Below are 24,195 nucleotides of genomic sequence, written 5' to 3'. Positions count from 1 at the left end.
TGCACCTTTGCTTGTACCTCACCTGTCATTTAGTGACACTTTGCATCTCTGTCAGTAAAGAGGTATTCTGCCAATCTGCACTCACAATATGACCACATAGCAGCGAAGTTTATCAAGAGTTTTGTTCCTCCAGTGTTCCAGATCTGCTTTGTAATGACGTGGCTCACTCTGATCCGCTGTGCTGCTCTGAGGATGATCAACTCTTATCTGAAGTCTCAGAACTAGCAGACAGAAGAGACCGTTTATGGCGGGTAACTTGTTGGGTTTCTTCAGTTCAGCTACTGAGCGGCTGTTGGTGCAGAATCTCCACTGATGCAACAAATATTCACTCAAGTACATTTTTAAGCTGGCGTCACAATGAACAAGTCATTTTAAGAAGGAAAAAAAAGACAATCAGAGCAATGAGGAGCACCAAAGTATAAAGTGCAGACAAACAATAAAGAAAGTATTACAGTGATACCTCAGTGAGGAGCGACACATGTGTGGCTGCACTCTGCATGAGGAACAGCTTTCATTACGGCGCCATAATGAGCGTGTTGCTGCCACCTAGCTGGGGCCGTGGTGGAGAGTGAACAGGTTGGAGGAGGATGCTGAAGTGTGGCCGTGGTGCCATACAGTCATAACGGGCCAGATAACAGCCTGGAGCTCCCATCACATTTCAATTAAGCTCATTTCTGTGGATTTTATAAAGGTACTCAATTATAACCCAGTTCATAAGAAGATTTGCAAGGATTTCATAAACTCCCACTGTCCTTATCTTCTCATGCTTATTAGTGGGGAAACTTCGGAGGCAGATAATTAACTTTGTTCTGCTAAAACGGCATTTTTACACAATCAACCCCGAGCTTTATCAGACAAAACTCATTTCCAAACGCTAAAAAAACAAACTGAATTGGATGAAGATGTTTTAAATAGTTTCTCTCATCGCTGGCAGGTTCTATGTCACTGTGAGGAGATTTTATTAATTATTCTTTGTTTTTTTGGTGCCACTTTCATGTGTTTGCTTCTCTTTTTAAAGCGACGATGCGTCTCAAGCTGATTAAAGTGGATCATTTCAGTCTGTCTGTGATCTTTATGAGCTATACAGACAAGCGTTAGTGAGTAGATGCTGTGTAAATAATCCATCAACACCTCAGCGACTGATCTTTGACTGCATACATCACTGTGTACAGCCTGTACTGGATCTGAGGACTGACTGTGACGTTCTTCCAGAAAGCAGGCTGTGCTGCCCTCTGTTGCACATTCTTCGTCATTTAAGGTCCATTTACCTCCAGAAAGAGTTTTTTTTTTCCCGAGAGCAGCTACATTAAGGTTGTTTAATGCACATAAGAAAACATTTCATTAATAATTCATTTGTCAGGTTGAAGGTCACGGACACTTTCTGACAGCTCATTCACAGCTGATGTGTTGCATTCATTATTGATTGTGCCTGCAGCGACATAACAAATGCAAATTATGCTCGAAACCACGTTAGCAAGAAGAGACATGATGAAAATCTGTAAACTTAACTGTGTGTGTAAACGATGGAGCTAATGGCGAGTGAATTCGGTTTAGCTGCTTCAGTTTCTTGGCACTGCTTTGGCTGACTGCCACGCTGTCGTAGGTCACTGGGACGCTTCAGTTTGCTTTTCCCACTGTGACAAGTCGCATTTGTGCAGAGGAAACGAGCTATCAGCACTTTAGCGCACAAATGACCTTTTCTGGTTTTTACTGTCATAGCAGAAAAGGCAAAGTCACACGGAGCAAATCATTTAGAAAAGTGTGCCGGATGACGTGTGGAACAGGTAAATGTGTCTTCAATCAACAGTGAGAATAATCAGCTCATACACAACTCTTTTTATTTGTTTGTTTTTTACTTCAGATGGAGAATCCTTTAATGCCTGTTTATTTGATGTGCCACTGAATTTAAAAAGGAGGAGGAATATTTCTCACTCTGCAAATCCATCAGAGCATTGCTTGACGCTTTTGATGATTCTCTTGCGGCTCTCTCTCTCCCTGCAGAAAGCACTAAGAGAAGAGCATCACCACAGGTCAGTGTATCTCATTATGCTGTTATTTGCTATGCGGCTGACTGGCAGGATGATCGTGATGCGTCCCAACGCTGCCAAGCTGACTCACGGCCTCAGTGTTTATGTGACCCAGCTGGATAATCCCTGACCCACTTACTGCATCTGGATGTGACTCTGTCTGGTACACTGATCCCCTTCCGAGCCCTACTGTACCGTACACCTACTGTTAAATTAGCTGAGCACAAAGAAAAATACCTTTAGCTGTCAAAATGTTAACACTGGTCAGGGGGGGAATCTGCTGTTGTCAGATGTTGTAAATGCTGCTATAGTTTTTTTTTTTGCCTTTGTGATGTCAGGAAGGTTTTTTTATTTTCTTGAAAAGTGTCACATGAATGAATTTGCATAGCTGGCCATGTTTATTTTGCACGATCAGCATGTTTTTATGTTCATTAAGACAACAGTCACTTACCTACAGACTCTTTTCTGTGACATATTTAAAGTAATTCTGCACTTGTGATTGCTTTAATAGTAATTATTGGTGTTTTTGTTCAGTTAGTCGTTCGGCTCATTAAACAGGTTGAGGCCTGTTTAAAACCCAAATATTCTCATTTCACTGTAATGTAAACCGAAGACAAGCAGCAAGCCGCTACAGCAGGACAAGGTGATGTTTTGCATGTTGATCCACGCCGGCAGTGTGACTCCGGGGAAAGTCGGTCAACCACTTTGGTCCCGACTCAAATATCTCTGCAGCTACTGTACATGCACGGACTGCAGTCACATCTGACCTTTTTATTTACACGCTGACATTTCCTCTAGTGCCACCGTTCAGTTCACATTTGCGGCTTTTGATTTGTCTAACATGCTGGAGCTGCTGACAAGGTGTGTGTGATGCATTACTCTGTGTAATTCCTATTATGTGTTTGGTCTTGCTCGTCTGGTTTGCTCAGTGTCGTTCTGTCGCTGTGCAGAAGTTTCAGCTGTGACCTGCCAGACAGACGGACATTAACCTTAAACTAACTCTGCGATGATGTGAGTCAGATGTAACACTGATGTTTAATATTGCACATGGTCACTTACAGATAAAGTCATGTAAATAACTGGAAGTTTTTGCTTTTAAAAAAATCTAACATAATCTGCATCTGTCGTCCTGATTGTGCATTGAATCTGTTAAAAATAATATAATGTCAACATTGTTGGGATGTTATTGAACTCATTGTAAAAGTCACATCTGTTTACGGATGTCAAAATATTTTTCTGTCTAAAAGCAAAAAAGTTGCAGCAGCACCGACATTATTGTGATTTCAGAGAACTCTTTAAATCTTTAAGGCAACACAACATGTTTGTGTATAATTGTTTGAACAGATGAACGTGGAACCTTCAGGCATCTGGACATTGTACCCAAGGATGAACCAGACTTGTGGAGGTCCACGATTCTCTTCCTGGTATCTTGGCTGATTTCTTTAGATTTCCCATGTTGTCACAAAAGGAAGCAGAGTGTTTGAGGTGTGCCTCCAGTTAACTCAAATGTTGTCAATTAACCAATCAAAAGCTTCCTAAGCCATGACATCATCATCAGCTTTCCCAAATAGTTTGAAGGCATCTTAGTGGATGTAAACTTCTGACTTTGAAGAAAGAAAATCTCAAAAAAAAAAATCTCTCTCTCATTATTCTGGCATTTAGCAAATAGAAACAATGTTGTTACTTCTAACTGACCTTAAACAGGAAAAGTTTCATCACATTTAATGTCAAACAGAGAGAAACAAAATGTTTTATGTCTTTTTATACATTGTGTGTAAACTTCTGGTTTCAGCTGTATGTATTTGGATTATTGTGTTGTGGGAGAACTTTTTCTTCTCACCACCACCTGTATTTCTTCTCCTGGACTATTTATAGGGTCCACAATACTACTCAGTAAAATTTATGCAAAACAGTATTTCCAAGGCAAAGCTTAGCCTATATATAGCCACACAAATCTGACTGTGGACTCTCTGTGATATTAATGTGCAACATGAGCTGATGACAGAAAGAAAGACGTTAGTTTACCGAGAGTGCAGTGTTTTATATTCATTGTTTTCTAAAAATCATGCAATTATCAGGTGAACATGTGTGAATCCTAACAACACCTCTGGTATCCGGTATGTTGGTTTATGACCGAATACTTAAAAACTCAATGAGATTATTGATTAGATTATTAGAGGTTATTTTTTTATTAGTGTTAAATGGCTCACTTTGACTTTTCTACTTAATGTTTACATTTTTACTATCGTACACTTATTTGCTTGTAGTTTTACTTATATGTTGCTCTTGTTTTACATTGTACTTGTGATTTATTAGGCTTTGTAAAAACCAGGACCTGAGTACCAGTTTCATACCACAAACATGTAAATGTGAGCTGACATGACAATAAAGATCCTTGAATCCTTAAACAATCTCAACTGCACTTCATGTGTGTGTTTAAAGCTACTTAGCAACAGTATTAAGCAACCACCTGCTAAACATCAACATTGTGCTTTTTGTTTTTTAATTGGAAGGAACCATGTTTAATATTAACCATAGATGTTATTATTTAATGCACTGTACCAGAAGGAGCCTCGGGCTGATCTCCATCTGCAGCCTCCAGACATGTTGGTCTGCAGCTCTCAGAGACGTTGGTGTGGCTTCACATTGTGACGTCTCGTTCACTGAGAAAATGACTTAAAGGATTAGTCAGTTATCAGAACAGCAGCTTATTAATGTCCCCGCTTGACTTTTCAATTAATCTACTATTCTAGTTAAAATAAACAGTATGATTATTGATTATTGCACGATTAGTAGACTGGAGGTGTCTCTTATGAAAACATTTCTTTTTCTTTATGTTTCAGCCCATTCACTGCTCACTCCTGGTCCTGATATGAATGAGGAAAAGCCCGAGCAGCGACTAGTAAAAGCTTCTTTTAGGGCTTAGAAAAAACCTCAGAGGAAAATAATGAGGGATATTTTGCTTTGATTTTTGCTGAAGTCATCGGAGGCTTAAGTTCTCATTACAGCCGATCATAAGGCGTGTTTCCTTGGCTCAGGGCCTCTGCCTTCAGCACTTTGCTCTTCCTGCTGTCTGGGCTGCCTGACAACAGCAGGCGCTTTGCAGCCCTGCAGCTTACACACTATCACAGCATGAAGAAATACATTAATGCTCTCCCTCATCTACTAAATTGCAACAACACAATCCCCTCCTCAATGGCTAAGCTCTCTGGATATCTCCCACTTTTGACACTCATTCTCTCCCACACAAACAAAAATCTCTTTAATCTGCGCTGCTGCTGCCGCTCTTGATCTCTTGGAAACAACAGCGAACACGTGTTACATGCATTGTGTCTTTATTATGAATGTGCTGCAGAAGTATAATATTCCAAGTACCAGCTCATCTCTGTCATTTTCTATCATCGTACATTAAAAAAAACAAAAAAAAACATGCCAATAACCACAAAGATTATAGAAGCCTGATGGGAATACAATGACCGTCAGGAGGCTATCCGACAGCTTCTGTGCCTACGTTAGATCAGAACTACGTAATGCTAACTCATATCAACTAGAGAATTATCACAATATTGAGATTTATATCTGCAGAATACATCAACCGTTGATTACAATTAAATTTACATTATAACATAGAAAAAAAAAAAGAGCCATATTAGTCTTTACAGAAACTGTCTGCAGGTGAGAAGTCGTTTTTGTACATGATTCAAAACCCAGGACACAGTAAATAAGGAGCGTTTCAGATCACAGTGAGAATCACAGGTAGATAAAGATTAGAGGTTAGTTAAGGATACACAGGAGATATTAGAGCAAGAATAACAAACCAGATTTGAAAATTACTTCACGCTATTGCTATCGCACTGCTACGTAAACCTCACAGCCGTAAAAACCCCATCAGGAATCAAAAGTGTGTACGACAACAACAACAACAACAACAAAAAAAAGAACAGTATATAAAGGAGCTGAACACATCCAGGGTTAAAATCAACTGTTCAGAGAGGACGAGAGCGCCGCAATGTGTCTGGTTTGAAAGCACAGAGTAGCTGTGAGTGCAGGCTGAGGCCACATCTTTGGCTGCAATCACAAGCTATTTCATTTGTTAACCAAATAGTGATGCCCACACACACACGCACACACACACACACACACACGCACACACACACACACACACAATCACACAACACTACCACCATCTGTCGACTGCGGCACAACAGCATCACATTTACGAAATCTGTTTTCAAAAGGATCTTTTACAAACATTATCAAAAAAGATAGATGGTGCAGCATCGCTAGCTTCACTGTAAAATGAGTGTTGTTGAGGATCGTTGCTACAGTTTCGGGGGTTTTGTCGTCCGGCTCACAGTGGTCAGTGGTGTGGAGCGGTAAAGCTGCAGCAGAGTACAAACACATTTCCACGCTCCTCTCTACAACAATCCCGTGACCAGAGTTGGCTCTTTACAAACTTTAAATTCTTCTATTTGGCACATTTTCTCCCCCCCACCCAACCCCTTGCACTGATGAGTGTGCCTTCTCTGCGAGACTTTCCATAATCCCTTCCATTTTAGCACCCATAGCTAGTCCTTGGTAAGCCTCTCTTTCATCCTCTTTTCGCCACCCGTACACTCACTCTCAAACACAAGATGTAGGGCGTCGTGGAGTCAGGAGAGCCACAGAGGACAGTCTGAAACAAGAGGACACTGTGTGACTGCAAGTGTTTCTTCTTCTGTGTGAGAGGAGGGGACGGATGAATCTCTGCTGTGTGATTCCAATGCAACCCCAAATCCCAGAGCCCACCCTCCGTGTGTCTGAGGGGATTTAGCTGAAGCTCTGATGGGTCCCCGCTGTTGGTGCGGCGAAGGACGGACGTGGTGGATGTTTTGTTGTGGAGCTGGTGGGTGTTGGTCGGGGCCGGTCCTTCCTGCTTCATGTTCTGTCAACCACCTCCCTGTTTTCTAGTCCAACAGTTCTGCGGGGAGGTGATGGGATTCTCGAAGAGCTTTCTTAAGAATCGTTCTGAATGTGTGGGCCAGAATACGAAGGGGCTGATTAGTCTGACTCCCTTCTCCAAACGCCAGACGGACAAACCAAACCCAACCCCAACCCCCTTCCCCCGGACTCATTTTGCATATTTTATTTTCTTCCATTAGCAAAAGGGATTTATATAGATTACAGAAATATAAGTAAGCGCTGTATATCGGGTGCATATTTTGTCACACATCCAGGTAATGACTAGGCGGTAAAGATGGTGGTGCAGGTGCGGGCCAGACGGTCAGTTGTCTTATCCGGTTTCATCCTGGGATGAAACTCAGGTTTTCACATTTACTAAAAAAAGAAAAGGAAGCGTATTAGTTAGAGCTGTGGATTCTGCAACTTAATATGGATGTATAAACTTTCAGAGACCACAGAGGACAGTTATATAATGAGAAAAACAAGGCTTGCTGAGTCCCAGAGCTCTTAAACTCAAGTTGTGTCTACAATTGCTCTCGCAGTCATTGAGCTAATTAGGACATCTCTTGGCTTAATGAGGCCCAACAGGCTGCGACTGTGTGCATTCAGAAACAAAGTACAGATAAGTATCCGCTTGAACTGAAAGGCAAAGAATCATTTAACTGACTGACCCTTCGCGAATACGTTTAAACACACAGACTAGTCCCTTTTCTGTACAAGTCACTGAAATCATCACTGATCTGTTCTCAGAATCCCTTTATTTGCATTTGTACATTTATTCAACTTGTGAGCCTCTTGGCAACTCACACACTCACAGACATTATACATGTGATACAGGAACAGCAAGACGTCACAGTTTTTTGTACAAGCAAACAGACAGCGGACTGCACAAATCACTCTACAGATACACACAAACCGAGGCATGCAGTTGGTTACAGCTGGAGGCCACCCGTGCAAATCTGGAGGAACACGTCAGGAAATGTAGATCTGATGCAAAAGCGCTTAATGTGCTCTGATCTTTGTGTAGCACAGACGTCGTTCCCAAAAGGCTACACTGCCGCAAGTGTGTAAAGATGCGTGCAGGCATTGTGGCGAGTGCAATATTGTGCAAACATGGATGGTAGTAATATCTGTGATTGTGGTCGGATTGTGCTAACAGAGTATTATATAACGATGGAATAAACAGCAGGTGTTTGAGCCCCGACGGTCGGCGGTTGCAGGGCTACAAATCCTTCAATTCACTATTCACATCTAAAAGGAGAGTTCAGAGGAAAGGATCAGCGGTGCTCAGCTACACAGGAGGTAAAAAGGTGAGGTTAGGGTTTAAAGGTCAGATTTGGGACACTCACTGGCCAGGTTGACAATGCAGGCGATGATAATGACCGTCCCTCCTACTAGAGACACCATGGACAGCATCTTGGCCACGCGACCCAGACGCACGGCGCCGTCCAGGTTTCCCTGCTCGAGGCTGTTCTTGGACTGAAGGAGGACATGGAACCATCTGTTAGCGTCGCTTCGGTTGTAAAACTGAACACAAGAGCAAGACGTTCTGTTCTTACCATGATGGAGTAGACAAATCCAACGATGTTGATGGGCCAGACGGGGCAGAAGCAGGCCAGCACGGACAGGAGGAGGTAGTCTTTGACCTTGGTCCGGTCTAGCGGAGGGTTGGTGGCGATGCTGGAGTGGCGGGAGAGCGACGGCCTGGGTGAGAAGGCGGTGTAGCCGATGGAGCCCGCCCTGCTGCCCTTCCTGGTTTTGCCGTGATGGGGGTAAGAGATGGAGTGCTGTCTTCTGGGTGGAGAGGAGATGACTGGGGAGGTGCTCTCTGCAGACACCGAGTGGATCCCGTTACCTACACATGAAGGATGGAAAAGGACGGGTTCCAGGTAAACGTGTGCTCTCAGAGCGCCTCATTCACACACTGGGATTTGACTTTCCCCGGGCGAGCTGACTAAGCAGCTGCGCGACCCGCCAGCTGCGAGGTCAAACTCAGTCACTTACTGTTCTTCAGCTTCTCGTTGATGACGATGACTAGCTCTCCTTTGGATTTGCTGCGGGGGGGCCTCGTGCTGGCCGGGCTGCTGCTGCTGTGGATGAGCTCTTCACCTCTGGCTGGTGGACACGGCACTGAGACGGGGGCTTGGCTCGGCAGGGAGCCCTCCTGGTCCAGCAGCGACGGTTGTTCCTCCCCTGGCCAAATGGCGGGAGTTGGCATCATGTTCACAGCCATGCTGACAGCAAAATGAGGCCTCTGTTTGTGGTCCAGTCCTGTGTGTGCTGCCTGTAGTTACACCTGGGGGCCAGAAAGTGGTGGTTTAATCATACTTATAAACACAGGCTGCTCACTCACTTCAGCTTAGGGGCTGTAGATAACTTAATAGAGTGGGAAGGGGATGAAAATAAGATGGCATTTGAACTTTTCTTATTCCAGATTTGGCTTTATTCTAAACAATAACTTCTATCTATCTATCTATCTATCTATCTATCTATCTATCTATCTATCTATCTATCTATCTATCTATCTATCTATCTATGTCAGTTTGAAGACACAACAGATGGATCTTTTTCATTAATAGTGAATAAACAGCATGTTAGCTTCATTCTGCATCCTAACAGAAAGCAGAGCTACAGTAGATATTAAATGCATTTAACACTGTGGGAGGAACACATTAAGCAGGGCGTTGGGCTTCCTTCCTCTGCATAATTTGAGCATCAAACACCAGATTTCCTGAATTTTGGTGAATTATCTGCATCAGCTTACAGCAGAAATGTCTTAATTTATGTAAAACACAAGATGAAACATAATAGCAATATTGAAAAGTAAATGTCCTTTTTGATGATTTAGCTTTTGCACCATTTTCTAAACATGAAGGGAACGTATCTCCTGCATCTCCACTAAAACCTACAAATCAATGTGTTTTACTGAGTGATTCCCACAGCTCCTGAATTGGTAAATATCTGTTAACTCTTGATACTTGCCAGCAGGTTTGAAGGGCATGTTACTTAAAAAAATAACAGGATAAACTATTCATCAGAGCCAGAAACTGTAAGAGCATAAATAATCATTTGATGTGGTTCTGCTGGAAAAAACAAAACAAAACAAATCTAAGCTTAAAATCATGACATTTCATCAAAATCACATTCTACTACACATCTTATTTAAAACTTCACCAAAAATAAATTGTTGTCCTCGTCACAGCCGGGAAGCCCTCAGTGACTCAGCTGTGACAAATAACCATGTGACAAAAATTCTGGGAATTTTCGGCTGAACTGAGCTGAACTGCAGGCTGTGCTCCCACAGAGCAGAGAGAGGACAAGAATAGAAGCAAATTAAAAATTTAAGTACTTAAATATCTACAGTATGCAGAGCCACATTTTTTTTTACCCAGCATTCGTAGCACTTACGAGCACTTGAAGGGGAAAAAAAATTACACATGTTGATTTGAGGTTTTTTTTTACATAAAAGAAATCAGCAAAGATACTCATTTCTATTAATGATTTATGGCACTTTAACTGTTGTGATGCATAGAGGACATCTCTTAGCTCTCTCTATCCACGGTTGTGCTGCTTCCATAGAGGTGAAGGACTTTCTGTTGCAGTGAAAGCAAAATAGAATCTGCTTGGGATTAAGGAGGAGGGGGGTTACACGAGGTGCTGATTTTAAATTTTCTATAATTCATCTGCTGTGGTCGGTGCATTACGGAGGAACTCCACTTAGTTCACATGTGAAGGTCTGTTTACAGGCCTGAGAGAGTACTACTGCTTCACCCTACTGTACGAGTAGTATTGCATCTCTTAAGTAAGGCAGAAATAAAATATTAATTTTGCTGGCAAGGAGGCTGCTTTATAGAAAAAAAAATCTTTGTTGTTTTTTTTTTCTTAAAAAACAAAACAAATAATTTTCGTACACTCCCTAAATAAATTCCATTTTTAACAGGCTCAATATCACGATAAGCCTCTTTATAATCCACTTCGGATTACATTTTTTTTGATCACTTCTCACATTGCTTGAATTATAAATATGCACTCCTGAGTCACTGTAAAGATAAAAAATAATGAAAAATTAAAAATAAGATCAGGGCCCGTATGAAAATAGCAGCCTGCCTTTCTCAGGTAACAACAAAAGCGGGTCACAATGACACGGGCAGTACAAAGGCATGGCAGATGGAGGCTGGCTGCTTTGAAACGATGCAGGTGTGTACATAGCTTTATTCCATCATGTGTACACAACCTGCTCACTGGCATATGGTGGCCGGTTAGTCGGGCTCAACAACAAAAGCTAAAAGGACGGAGAAAAGGATGGAGACAAAGGAAGAAGAAAAAAACAGTCGGATGGAGGAAGGAGGCTGCTCATTAATTAGCCTGCTCATTAGGATTCAGTGGATGGGAGCTGCTAAATTGCAATGATACGAAAAAAAGGCATCGCATTTGCAGCAAATAAATAAATAAAAGCACATTTGAGGATAAAACTGACCTTTCTTCCTTCTTAATCCCGTCTCGTCCCTGGCTTTGGCATCGTGCTAATTTCTTATTCTCAGGTGGAAGAATTCAATCAGACGCGGCCAAACATCTTCGGTGTATTTCCAAAAAAAAACAAACAAAAAAAGAAAAACGTGGCTTGTTTGTGTAAGAAAAAAAAAATCCAGATGGTTTTAAGTGAAAGCGGAGGAGAGAGAAGGGAGCTGGTGTGGAGAGGCGATCCGGCTGACAGCGCAGTGTGCTGGGATGGACGGAGTCTCCTGGTCGGCTGGGTGGATCGGAGAGAGGAGGAGAGGAGGAGAGGAGGAGGGTGTGTGTGAAATGAAAAGTGAAATCAACCAGACTACGTGCTGTGGGAAAAGGAGGGAGGGAGGGAGAGAGAGAGGGGAGGTGAATTATGGCATCCTCCACTCCTCACCCTCAAAAAACCAAACATTCAATATTTATCCAGGGATGCTGCATCACAGTAATCGATCATAAACTCGTGTCTTTGCCCTGCAGAGGACAAGAGTTCACAAATTAGCCCAGTTCTGGTTTTTAACCCAGAACCCGGTCTGGATGACGCCCCCCACCGAGCTGATGTATGACCCGGCACGGTGCAGGAGGGGTGACATTGGAGCCACATGTGAATGTCATCATGAGAGGTATTCACGTTCAGGGAGACAAAAACAACAAGTAAACACTCAAGCATTTAATAACATAAGAGGTTTATTAAAAAGCAGTACTGCGCCACCAGCTGGAGCACAGAGGTTACTACAAAAACAAAATAAAACCAAGCACAATAAAGACAAATACAGGATAAAAACTATGTACATTACATAGGTTTGATTACAAAAAGCAGACAATAAAATCATTTCCCCATGGCGCTCAGGATGTTCGCCTGCAAAACAAGAGAACAAGCAGTGAGTAAAACCAGAAGCACAGTGAACCCACTTTGTCCAAAGGTCCACTTATAATGATCATAATAAACCACTGAGATCAATGTGTTCATCCCCTCATGCTGCTTCATATCAGCTTAGACTAATTGTAATTACTTCATACATTGCTGGTATCTATAGTAATATAGCACCACTGATCCATTTAGTTACACAGGAATAGATTAATTGCAAAATAACTCAAAGCTTTAACATGAATGTAGTGGGGTACAAAGCACAGAATTTCAGAGAAGTCAAGGTGGAGAGCGCTATAACATTAAAATATTCAAGTACAAGTTCATGAAAATTGTATTTTGTACAGTCCTTGAGCAAGTGAAGCAGCATATGTTACTGCTGTGCATCATATCCAGTGTGTTCGCGTGATCGAATGAGTCTACAGGCGTGCTAGCAGCATGTGGAGTCACACTGAGGCACAGTGGAGCTTGAAGCTAAACGCCATCATGCTGATGTTTGCTTACAATGCTAACATCTGCTAAAACAACAAAGCACCACGGAGGCTGATGGGACTTATTTTGCTGGTATTTAGTCGTAAATCATATTTATACCGTGATAATGCTGCAAAAGTCACAATATTACAGCTCATTCTGTACAGGACATGTTTGCAAAAACATTGTCTGGTGCCCTATCCAATAGTTTTGAAGGCAGAATAGTCAGAGCTGTTAAAACCTGGAATTCTGGACCAAAATGGAAAAGCAAGTGATCAAAAATGTCAGCTTGAATAAAATACACATTCTCCTGAGGAGTTTGTTTACCTTCATGAAGGAGGAAAATCTCTTTTCCGTCATCCCTTCAACCTTTATAAGATCTTCCAACTGTAAAATACCAGATCACACATTTAGTCAGCACAGCTACTACTGAGGACAACATATTGTTTTGGGGTGCATGATGAAACGAGATCTACATGGCAGCTCACGGCTCACCTTTGTGAAGTGACCGTGGATCTCCCTCCAGCCCAGGATGAGCTTTGCCTTCTTGTCACCGATCTGCTGCAGACTTTTCAGCTCTTTGAGGCAGCCAGTGTTCAGAACCTGCAGGATTTTCTCTCTGGATTGCTCCAGTACTGACGTGTCCAGCTGGGACTCCCAGGCATTCTCCTTCACGTTCTCTTTACCATTTGGGGACTGAGGGGGAAAAAAACAAACAGTGTAAAGCTGGTTTTTGGAGGAAAAAAAAAAAGCATGCACGATTACATAATGTACAGTATAGGCAACCTATTTTTAACTGTCAACATTTATTTGTCTTTATTGGTCTGGAGACGAGGTCAGTTTTGACCTAATACATTCCTGCAGTATCTGTCGAGTCAAAAAGAAAAGAACAAATTGAAGCTAATGCACTACGTCAGCTTGTATCTGATGCTTGCAACTCTGCAGATGTGTCAAGCTAAGCGCAGCACAGTCAAGGCTCGGATGCTGACCTCAACCAGGTCTGAAAGCTTCTTCTCTTTCTTCTTGACGCAGACGGACTGTTTTTTGGCGACTACAAGCTGCTGAAGAGGCTGGAGCTGGGACACTGAGAAAGAAAACACATACTATTAACGTTAATTCATGTTAATGAGGCAACAATTCTCATGGAAAAAGTTGATCAAATTTGAAAGTGGAGAAAAGTCAAAGTAGCATTTTTTTGTTTGGGGTGAAACAATATCGTGTCATTTCAAAGCCGAACGCACGAGACAGGTAGTGAGGAAAGCTATCTGCTCACTCTCTATGCTGCTGAGGGGTGTAAAAAATAATCCCTCCTCATGGTCATCTGATATATTTTCTGGCTCTGACACTGTACACTGAGCTCTTGTATCTCATTGCAGCTCATCAATAGCTCGAGTGATTCAACATGACAGAATCAGTGAGTCACTCCTCTTTAAGGAAGCATGAACAACAGAGGAATACATGACGGGAAAAGTTTTCCAGGGTCATGTTTTCATTTAGGGCAGTTTAAGGACAGCGTCGAACAAAATGACAGTCTTAACACGCATCACCTCCTCCACACTGCTCACTCTGTGAACCACAGACTTTAGGTACAGATCTGAGTCCTGCCACACTCAGAAACACTCTGACGATACAGCTATTGTAGCGTGTATCAAGTGTGGGCAGGGAGGTGAGAACAGGAAGCTGATGAAGGCCTTCACTGCTCAGAACAGCCTTCTGCTCAACATCTCCAAGACCAAAGAGATGGTCGTGGGCTTCCACTACAGCCCGTCAGTGTCAGAGAGGACACTGAAGTGGTTCAAACCTACAAATACCTGGGTTCACACATGGACAATAAACTGGACTGGTCCACAAACGCAGACTGTTCAGGAGACCCTTTGTCTGAACAGCCATCAGGCACTAGAACACCTTGGTCAAGGGCAGCGGCTCATGACCTCATCTGTTGGCTGCTACATTTCAGTGACTCAACTCAACTGTACAGTAAACCAATAATCTGAGCCCACCAGGACCATCCTATAGGCTCATTGTTAGGTCTAGTCTCACACTGCACCTTTTGTACTTTGTAATATTCTATTTTACTGTAAATACCACAAATTCAAACCTTGTTGTAAATACTGATAATTTTTACACATTAATGTAAATACCAGCATTTTCGGCACCTTATTGCCATTTTCTTCCAGCTGTATGCTCTTTTATATGTTGTTCCTTTGTCGGTCTTGTGTGTAATGTGTGAGCTACTGGATACCTTGAATAAAGTATCTATCCATGTCTGTAAATTCACTAACAGCGTATTTGAAAACTGCACTCATTTCTTGATAAGGTAAATCTGTGGAAATCCATTCAGTTACAGTAACAGCTACTTGTCTGATTCCTAACAGACCTTGCAGGGGTTGGACCACCGCCTGCTGCTTATTGGGCTTTGTGGCATTTGACTGTTTTCTCTGCAGGGGAGCTGTGTTGTTCTTGAAGACGGGCTCTTGTTGTGTAATCGACTTTTCTCCAGCCAACTGACTGAAGAGCTTGGCCTTGCTCTCAAACTCCCTCTGCTTCTCTTTGAGCTCCTGTGAAAAACAAAAAAAAAGGACGTCAAAGCTATAAAATGTCCATGAAAAGGAGATCATCAATCAGTACACAGATCTGTCACATCACACACAAACCGAAATCCTGATAGACAGCAGAGACAAAGGTTGAATCAGGTGGAGCTATAAATAATTAAAATCTATAACATACAGGGTGACGTGTTGTTTTCCACTCTGTTTCCATGTAGGTGTGCATTCTCACCTGGATCTCTTTGCGCGACTGTGCCACGTCTTTCAGCATGCTGATTCTATCTTTGTCCTGGCAGCTCATCATCAGCTTCTCCAGAGCTATTAGTCTGTCCATTACCGACGGTTCTGACGGACTGAAAGAGATGCATAAACAAATCAAAAGACAGGTAGACGTGTAGATGGGGGGACAGAATGATCAGGGGCTTTCAAACACACTCTGGGGTTAAAAACAGTCATGTTCACAAGCATCCTAGCCCAGACAGGCTCGCACACCCGATAACAGACAGCAAGGAAGCAGCGCTCATCTCTCTCCCAGAAGGCACAGCAGCTGTGGCCAATAGGAGCTCTGTAGAAACTTGCTTTCAGCACAAGCTATAAAATCTTGGCCCATTCTGCTTTGAGACTATGGCTTGTTTAAGCTGCTGCTGTCTAGATGAGACGCAGCATAAGAAATTGAATTTGATGTGGTAGCACTGGGCTGACGCAAAGGAATTTTCTTCACAGTCAGACATCACGGTTCAAAAACCTGATTAGCCAGACAAATAATCAATAAGTCTTTATCTGTGTGGGTTTCCAACCTGTGGTAATGTGCAGAGGGTGAGGAACCATCCTGTTGGCTTTTCTTCTCATCTTTCTGCCTCTTCTTGTGTGGCTCAGTGCCAGAGCTCCCTGCTTCGTGTTCCTCTCTGGCCCGCTTCACTGGAGATGAAGGCAGAGGGAAAATTAACAGTTTAGTATTCAGTGCACTGTAGCAACAGTGTCTGTGGGATTCTCTAGAGTGTGAAGCAACTCAGATGAAGATGGCACAGCATCAGTCAAAGCTGCACTGCAGTGTCTGACTCAAAGCCAACAGAAGATCAACAAAATGCAGCCATAAGGATCGTCTTTAAGATAATGCTAAAGAAAAGAAAAAGCATCAAAGCAGAAAATACTGCGAGTGTAAAAATGTAGAAAGGGCACCCATCTTGCCCAGAGACAGCGACTGTTTACTCTTAGTCATCATCCTCTGTGATGTGACATGGGTGCCCCCTAATGGCCTTCAGCTAAAACTCTGTCAGAGGTTTCCGAGATTTTCCCCATTTAATTTCTTCTTTTCTTGCATACACTGAACTAAACAGTGAGAGGTTTTCTCACTTGGTTTCACTCACCTGGCAGTACAGGCACAGCCACAGTTTCACGAGTGAAGGGTTTGTTGACAATCAGTTTGGATTTTGCTGCAAAGTTGAGTGCACTAAAGGTGTCAAAATAATATTTGTACTCCGGTGCAATATTGGTGATCATGACTGAGTGCGCCGAGCCACCCAGAGAGTCCTGCAGCAGCCGTGTCAGTTTACTGTCTCTGTATGGCACACGGATAGAAGTTCCAGAGTTAAGAGAGTCCACAACTTTGCTGAGTGTGAAGAGAGAAAGGTTGATGGCTCCGCTCTCCTTCAGACGGATGCCCTGGTTGCCGGTGCGGCGGTTGTCCTCGGACCCTGCCAAGTCTACCAAGTACAGTTTGCCCGTCTGCTGTCTGCGGGGCGAGGCACGCTGAGTCCGTACAACCTGGATCATTGAAAAGATTAAGATTTGACATGGGGCATTATCAGGAAAGACAACAGAGCCAAGCAGAATGCAGGTAAGATCAGCTATAGATAGCAAGAGAGGTTTACATTTTATGACAAAAGTGAAACAAAGCATGTTAAGTGCTACAGCAAAAAAAAAAAGAAAAGAAAAGCAAGAATGTAGAGGATAAAATAGAAAAAGAACCGCAGACACCAGTTTGTATCTCTCCCATAGTCGTCCCAGAAAGCCCAGAAGTTGCTAGCGGGAGTGTTGCAAGAGAGAATTGATCTTAGCACCAGCTACCAAATCCTGGTCTACTGCTCAAAGACCACGACCTGTTTAAGATGCTATTTGACTGCCCATTAGATTCCAAAGCCCGCATCAGTTCAAAGAACAAAACAAAACAACCAAACAAGAGAAGTGTATATGAACAATCAGTCCATTTGCAGTGATGATCAAATTAAATGTCAAACCTTGATTAGCAGGATAGCGTGGCTGCGGCTGGAGCGCTGGTTTAGTTTGGTAGAAGCTGTCGTACGATTGAGGGTGGCGGGAACAAAGTGTTTGTCAAAATCAGAGAAGGAGGATATGGTTGTGTGGTTGAGGCCTGGGATAAGGATGTTCTTGTCCTTGTCCTCTCTGATTGGCAAATCCTGGGAGTTTGGTGAGAGAAGATCTAGTACCTGAGAAAACAAAAATGAAAGCCTTGGTGGATTACATCATGTCAATAAGCAAATATAATGATAGAACTGAAAAATGACAGAAAGGAAACCAAAAGAGAAGTACAGGTATAAAATAAAGGTTTAGGGGAACAGAAGAAGATTACAGCAGGGCTGCACAATTAAACAAATATTAATCTTCACAATCTTGGTGTCCCACAAAGTGAAAATCAAATGTCTGAAGAGGTAATTCCTTGGAAAAAATCCTCATCTGTTTGAAAATATTAAAGATTAAGAACGTGAAATGATGTGAAGCAAAAACTACCCCGACAAAGACTGCATGACATGTGTCTGTGCTGCCAAGAAACAACTAATTTGGTCAACTGCCAAAAAATATCAAACTGCAGTATGAGAAATGCATGAAGGCCAAAAGAATAATCATCTGGTTTGAATGTAGGTCTTCAGTGGTGAGACACCTCAAAAGGGACAACACAGCGTGGTTATGCTGATATCAATTCAACATTAAGTTGTCTTTAACAAAACAAAAAAGCTAACCAGTTATGAGTCAATATAAAGTGTTTTTCTCCAAATCCAGCACAAAAAAAATAAAATCCAGCTGCTAAATGGATTTCATTTTAAACATGACAACTAATACATTAACAAGTCAACAGGAAATTCCTCATTTTAAGTTAAACATGCATCCAAATACATTCCAGAAACAGACTTTTAGTGCTTAAAGTTTAACAGATATATTACAGTAATACCACTCACGATATAAAGCGAGTTCAAACTACATTTTAAAGTACTTGCAGCTGCCTTATTTCTCCTCTTTGCTGCAGTATTTCACTTTGTTAACCACAGACGGAAAGCTAGAAATTACTGTGTCACATGATACTTAGCCAGCTAATTCTGTAGAACATAACAGTCTGGTTGCACCTCAAGTATCATTCTGCTATAAAGGGGAAATAAGAGCTTTGGCTTGTCTGAAGGCTGTTGCTATGGTGTTCACTCAAAATGCACATTGGTGAAATTACTTTGGTTGAACATTTGCATGCAGGGAGAGGAGCACTGTCATTAAAATGCATAATTCATCATAAGAAAGAAAAACTACTAGGTTGCTTCCCTGGAGGTTGTTGCTGTTGTTTCCCCATGGCAAAGAAAAAGGCAACAGAGAGAGAGAGAGAGAGAAAGGACAAATTTGCCAGAAATGAGCAGCCAATGACAGGCTAATACTTGCAACCAACATCTGGTAAGTGAGACTACATGCAGCCAACCATACGTACCTTCTCATTGTAAATTTCCAGATACGACATGCCAATGCTGTAGCTCCATCCTTCATCCTCGTCCTTAGCTTTGACCAGGTTAAACACCTCCCGAACAGCTCGAGGGATCACACCTGGCTGCTCCGAACTGCCCAACATAGTGTGGGTCTTACCTATGAAAAAGAACATGCTGATTTAGAAAAGAAAGCCATTTGGGGATCAGAATAATTTATACACAAAGAAGTAAAAACAAACTGTCTCTTTTGTGACAAAACCTTCATGTAAAATATTCTGACTTGTGAGTTAAGTAGTGTCGCCTGCCTATACACAACTAACTGTTAAAATCTTTAAACTATACTTCATCATACCAGCTCCTGTTGGCCCATAAGCGAACACACTGGCGTTCTGTCCCTGCAGGATGTGTGGCAGAATAGGCTTCACTGATGAGAGGAAAACTTCTTGCTGTGTAGTTTGCTCATCATGAAAAGCGTCAAAACTGAAAGAAAAAACAGTACTGTTACTACTTCTTGTTAGAGAATGATTAGAAATCCTACTAATATAACAATTCTGAAAAGAGGACATGATGGGGACACTGACTGGTATTTCACTGTTTCTGTTGCATTCCTCCAGTTGATTATCTCCAGATTCTGGGAGTCCAGGCCTCTAACACAGGGTCCGTCGTCTTTCTGGTCTGGTGTGGTCATATAGGGTCGCAGACGAACCGCTACTCGAACCCTGGACGTCTTCTTGTTTCCTCCATCAGATGTTGCTACACGCTGAGCCATGTTTGATCTGCCGAAAACGAAGGCCTGCATGACGTTAAAAACAAGCCAGCCACGTATATGCCACGTTGGTGTTTTCCTGTATAAAATGTCTGCGTAAATATTAACAATAACAAACTTGCTGAGGGTCAAATGACATATAAGCTCATCTCACATAAAGAATTGCCGTTTAAGGAAACTTTTCCTTATCGACGATAGCTTCAAACCGCTAACAACAAGCTACCAGACGAACATTTTTAGCCTAGCTAACATTAGCTGCGTATATATCAGGCGTTACCGACGTGTAGTTAATGCTTACCGATATTATTTACGAACTTTCTGGAACAAAACCTTTGTTATTCGCTAGATTCCACTTTTGGCAACATTGCGGACGCCTCCTTTTAACAATGGCGGTCGAGCCCCCCGTATCTTCAGCGTCTAACCGAACACTTTTCAAACAGGGAGCGCTGCGACCGCAAACTCCCGTTGACCAATCAGAGGCGGCGCACACGATGGCGCCTATTTGACGTCTCGCGCAGCGACCGTCTTCCGCCCGTATTTCTGAGATTTACCGCCACACCGAATACACCGGTCGACTTTTATGCGACGCAAACACACGTATGCGCGTTTTTAAAACAAGTTATAAATGCAAATAGTGAAGTAAAGCATGTTTTCACATTGTGCCCTCGTTTGCCTTGAGCCCCGTTTGCGACTGCGCACTACGCCGAGCGCAGATCTCCACCGCAGTCGGCTAAACTGCTTGTGCGCATGTGTGCAGCGGAAGGATCATCCGTGTGGTTGTCGCTCAGTGGGATTGTTGCCGAACAGCAGCGCCGAGCGGATCGTCACTCAGTCCCTCCAGTCAAAATGGCGCTATGTTTACGTCTCTGCATAATCGTTTATTATACTTAGCGAGTCCCATGGAGAGCTTTGGATATTTTATCGCCTGGAAAAGAATTTGACTCAACTGCAACACTAATCCACGGCAAACAGGTGATTAAAAAATAACGCACCTATGTTGGTTAACTAACTGTTTAGACATAGCTGGCGGTTAGGCCTGACGTTAGCTAGCTTGTTGAGTCTAGTAAGGATAAAACTACATTGTGACTCTTTATCGTTTAGCTATTGTTAGGCTGTTTGCTAAAAGTTACTAGCGTGATATTACTTTGGGCAGGCTCTCAAATATCTACCTCACACACCCACACACAAGTTATACTGTAATGTATTCTCTCTTAAAGATCAGATCTGTGGCTGTAAAGTTGAGCAGCAGCAACATTAAGGATGCAGGCTGAAGCCACAGACTCCTCAGTGAGAGAGGGCATAGAGGCTCTTGGGGTGAACGAGTCAGAGAAACCCGCAGCAGGCAACGAGGAGGAAGGCAGCATTGAGCAACAGGACACAGAGATGACAGCTGCCACAGAGGAGGAGGAGGAGGACACAGCAGCAAAGGAGGAAACAGGTAACTTCCTTAAGACTGATGTGCACACAGAAGGAGGGAATGTAGGGTCTGAAAACACACGTTGTAGGCAAGAAGTTAGACAAGAGTTTATCATGCATATCTACAGACCCACATCTGGCAAGAACCAGCGTGAACAACACAGTAAATAATCCACAGGGATTACCAGTAAATGGTGGAGAAGCTGTAACTGCATTAGTGAAATCATGCAGGCTTAAAGTGCATTAATGTACCTTGTAGATATTGTAAGCAAACAGGGTGCAACCGATCCATGAAAATGTGTTAATAAATGAGGTGTAAATGAATCATTGAAGACAGAAAATGTGTAGTGAGCTATCAAAGTTCAAATATTTCCTCTTCAGGTCTTTAAATTCAACTTTTTGTCAGTTTAAAAAGTGCTTGTTACAAACTTGCAAAGCAGTTTGATTTAGTTGTGACCTAGCTTCTACTAGAATTAAAATCCATTATCCATCCATTATCTATACACCCCTTAATCCTCACTAGGGTCATGGGGGGCTGGAGGCAGGGGACACCCTGGTCAGGTCACCAGTCTATCACAGGGCTACACTTAGAGACAGACAACCAAGCACACTCACATTCACACCTACGGACAATTTAGAATCACCAATTAACCTCAACATGTTTTTGGACTGTGGGAGGAAGGCAGAGAACCCGGAGAGAACCCATACTGCACGGGGAGAACAAACTCCACGCAGAAAGATCCCAGGTGTCCTAAACGAGACTCAAACCGAGGATCTTCTAGCTGCGAGGCGACTGTGCTAACCACCGAGCCACCTTGCAGCCCTAGTATTGAAATGCCGTGCTATTTATTTTCCTAACATACGTATTAATCAAGTAATTGAGAAGTGAATTTATTTTGGGATTTGTAGAGGATCTACAGTGTATAACTAAGAATTCAAGTTAAAAGATGCTTCATAAGTCTTTAACCACCATGTTAAAACACAGTACTTAGCGTGTAATACATGTAGTACTGGTCTATGTAGCTAATACACATAATTAAGTAATACTGGCATTATACATACATACATACATACATACACACACACACACACACACACACACACATATATATATATATATAGTATAGCAACAATTTACTTTTAATCAGTTAACAATTAAAATAATCAACAATTTTTGATAATCACTTGTTTTAAGTAACTTTTTAAGAAAGGAAAAAACTACAAATTCTCTGATTCCAGCCTCTTAAATTTGAATATTCTCTGTTTTTTTCTTCTTCTATGACATTAAACTGAATATCTTTGGGTTGTGGACAAAACCAGACACCCGAGGATGTCTTCTTTGGCTTTAAGAAACACGGATCAAATGTTTCATCATTTCTGACATTTTAGAACATGAGTCTGATTTTGCTTTTTCCTGCCGTCTCAGATGAGAACACAGATGCAGTGGAAGGAGAGGCTCAGAAGGATGAAGCTCAGGCGGACACAGGGGCTGTGGATGCTGAGGAGGGAAAGCAGGCTGCAGAAGTGGACGGTGAATGGGAGCTCGCATACAGCGACGAGGAAATTGAGGACTCCAAAAACTGGATGCCTCCTCCCGCTGAGATCAAAAGACTCTATGAGCTCCTGGCTAAAGGGGAGATGCTGGAACTGAACTTTGTGCCCCTTCCTAGACGGCCGCCAACACCTGAACGCACGCCTTCGCCTGAGAGAGACGAGGAGGACGACGCGGCAAAGGAACGGGACAGGCTGGAGAGAGATCGCAAGTCGGTGTTGGTTTTTACTCTCAGTCGTTTTATTTCTAAGTTAGTTTACTGTTAGTTTCTAATTTAGGTTTGCCATTGATCTGAACAATCTTGGTTTTTTTCAGGCCTCCAACTCCAACTGAGTTTGACTTCGATGAGGAGCAAATGCAAACCACTCCAAAAAATGCCTTCATCAACAGACGCAGAACGCCAGGTGGGACAGACAGCAACCGCTGAGATTTGAATCTGTAAATGTGCACTCCTGATGTGCAAAAGCTACATGACTTGGCAGGCTTCTGTCTTTTATCCTCTTTTCACTGTTAAGTTTCAGAAAGCACAGCAGACTTTTTGTAAAGACATGTGCTTGTCCTTCTCTTCTAGGATCTTCAGCTCGTTCCTCTGTGAAGAGGGAAGCCCGGCTGGATAAAGTATTGTCAGACATGCAGCGCCACCGCAAAATCGAGGAGCACATCATGCGAACGGGGCGCGATCTCTTCAAGACCGAGAAGAAGCTGGAGGAGGCCCTTTCTCCGAACAGCCAGAAGGAGCGGGAGAAGGAGAGGGAACGAGACAGCAATCCCAACACCATCTTCTCCCCGAGACAGAGGAGATACTAAAGTATTAAGAGACGAGGACTGACGTGCCCGGAGGCAAACGAGGCCAAGAACTTTCCGAAGCTTTCTCAAAACTTGAATTTTTTATGTAACGAGTTTTGTATGTTTTTGTGTGTTTTGTATGATGGCAATAAACATTTTAACCCTGAAGAACGTCAACTGATTTGGTTTTAATCGGTGTGAAGTGAAGCTGGGGAAAGCTTGTGGTTGAAAGAACAAGGATGTGCAGCGTACATATAAGGAGAAGTTGCATAAAAACCCAATTTAACGCACACAAAACCAGATACACCCACAGACATATATCAATATTATCACTACTATTGTTATGGTACGTTAATATAATCTCTTTGTATGCACGTATGGCATTGGCATGAGATTGACTCCATTTTTTCACTATATATGTGACATTTCCTTTGTAAAACAGCCACTTTTAAAGCTTTTTCATACTTTAAAAGTAAATGAAGAGCTACAGTATTACAGAAATTCACACATTCTGGCACCCTCTGCTGGCCCTCCTGCAGAAATGTACTGATTTAAGTTACTTGCTTTTAAAAAGTGGCATTTAAGAGAATATTAACAAACCTGAAAAGTTTCAATTTA

The 24,195-nt window shown here is 42.5% G+C and overlaps 3 protein-coding genes across 6 annotated transcripts; 1 reads left to right on the top strand and 2 right to left on the bottom strand.

Moving 5' to 3' along the window:
* Positions 1–6,952: 6,952 nt before the first annotated feature.
* prrt2 (proline-rich transmembrane protein 2) lies at positions 6,953–11,724 on the bottom strand. 2 transcript variants are annotated; one of them, XM_008302516.1, is made up of 5 exons: positions 11,446–11,724; positions 8,973–9,264; positions 8,528–8,823; positions 8,318–8,447; positions 6,953–7,343 (listed from the first exon to the last, which is right to left on the bottom strand). In XM_008302516.1, the coding sequence occupies exons 2-5, from the start codon at positions 9,199–9,201 to the stop codon at positions 7,327–7,329; spliced, it is 672 nt and encodes a 223-aa protein (XP_008300738.1). In that variant the 5' UTR covers positions 9,202–9,264; positions 11,446–11,724; the 3' UTR covers positions 6,953–7,326. The 2 variants fall into 2 exon arrangements, with proteins under 2 accessions (XP_008300738.1, XP_008300737.1); XM_008302515.1 differs by lacking the exon at positions 6,953–7,343 and adding an exon at positions 8,171–8,219.
* A 416-nt stretch (positions 11,725–12,140) lies between these two features.
* Positions 12,141–20,281, bottom strand: kif22 (kinesin family member 22). 2 transcript variants are annotated; one of them, XM_008302513.1, is made up of 13 exons: positions 20,122–20,281; positions 19,639–19,850; positions 19,410–19,537; positions 19,063–19,214; positions 17,594–17,803; positions 16,724–17,120; positions 16,154–16,274; positions 15,589–15,709; positions 15,188–15,368; positions 13,800–13,894; positions 13,306–13,506; positions 13,138–13,197; positions 12,141–12,330 (listed from the first exon to the last, which is right to left on the bottom strand). In XM_008302513.1, the coding sequence occupies exons 2-13, from the start codon at positions 19,824–19,826 to the stop codon at positions 12,301–12,303; spliced, it is 1,884 nt and encodes a 627-aa protein (XP_008300735.1). In that variant the 5' UTR covers positions 19,827–19,850; positions 20,122–20,281; the 3' UTR covers positions 12,141–12,300. The 2 variants fall into 2 exon arrangements, with proteins under 2 accessions (XP_008300735.1, XP_008300736.1); XM_008302514.1 differs by having other exon boundaries at positions 19,639–19,833.
* Positions 20,282–20,621: 340 nt separating this feature from the next.
* Positions 20,622–23,748, top strand: pagr1 (PAXIP1 associated glutamate-rich protein 1). 2 transcript variants are annotated; one of them, XM_008302512.1, is made up of 5 exons: positions 20,622–20,795; positions 21,046–21,261; positions 22,666–23,002; positions 23,107–23,195; positions 23,363–23,748. In XM_008302512.1, the coding sequence occupies exons 2-5, from the start codon at positions 21,084–21,086 to the stop codon at positions 23,596–23,598; spliced, it is 840 nt and encodes a 279-aa protein (XP_008300734.1). In that variant the 5' UTR covers positions 20,622–20,795; positions 21,046–21,083; the 3' UTR covers positions 23,599–23,748. The 2 variants fall into 2 exon arrangements, with proteins under 2 accessions (XP_008300734.1, XP_008300733.1); XM_008302511.1 differs by having other exon boundaries at positions 21,041–21,261.
* The last annotated feature ends 447 nt before the right edge of the window (positions 23,749–24,195 follow it).

This window comes from Stegastes partitus, unplaced genomic scaffold, assembly GCF_000690725.1.
Source record: "Stegastes partitus isolate 25-593 unplaced genomic scaffold, Stegastes_partitus-1.0.2 Scaffold1826, whole genome shotgun sequence".
NCBI lineage: Eukaryota > Metazoa > Chordata > Actinopteri > Pomacentridae > Stegastes > Stegastes partitus.
This window is presented reverse-complemented; position numbering and strand designations above follow the sequence as displayed.

Bases quoted from the DNA above. Each gene is read 5' to 3' on its own strand.
- prrt2 (XM_008302515.1), bottom strand. From the start codon at position 9,201: ATGGCTGTGAACATGATGCCAACTCCCGCCATTTGGCCAGGGGAGGAA. The intron at 8,824-8,972 runs GTAAGTGACTGA...CTTCATGTGTAG, and splicing joins CAACGAGAAGCTGAAGAACA to GTAACGGGATCCACTCGGTG. The intron at 8,448-8,527 runs GTAAGAACAGAA...GTCCTCCTTCAG, and splicing joins GATTTGTCTACTCCATCATG to TCCAAGAACAGCCTCGAGCA.
- kif22 (XM_008302513.1), bottom strand. From the start codon at position 19,826: ATGGCTCAGCGTGTAGCAACATCTGATGGAGGAAACAAGAAGACGTCC. The intron at 13,507-13,799 runs GTCAGCATCCGA...TTTCCCCCTCAG, and splicing joins AGCTTTCAGACCTGGTTGAG to TCCCCAAATGGTAAAGAGAA. The intron at 12,331-13,137 runs GTAAACAAACTC...CTTGTTTTGCAG, and splicing joins GATTTTCCTCCTTCATGAAG to GCGAACATCCTGAGCGCCAT.
- pagr1 (XM_008302512.1), top strand. From the start codon at position 21,084: ATGCAGGCTGAAGCCACAGACTCCTCAGTGAGAGAGGGCATAGAGGCT. The intron at 23,003-23,106 runs GTCGGTGTTGGT...GGTTTTTTTCAG, and splicing joins AGGCTGGAGAGAGATCGCAA to GCCTCCAACTCCAACTGAGT. The intron at 23,196-23,362 runs GTGGGACAGACA...CTTCTCTTCTAG, and splicing joins CAACAGACGCAGAACGCCAG to GATCTTCAGCTCGTTCCTCT.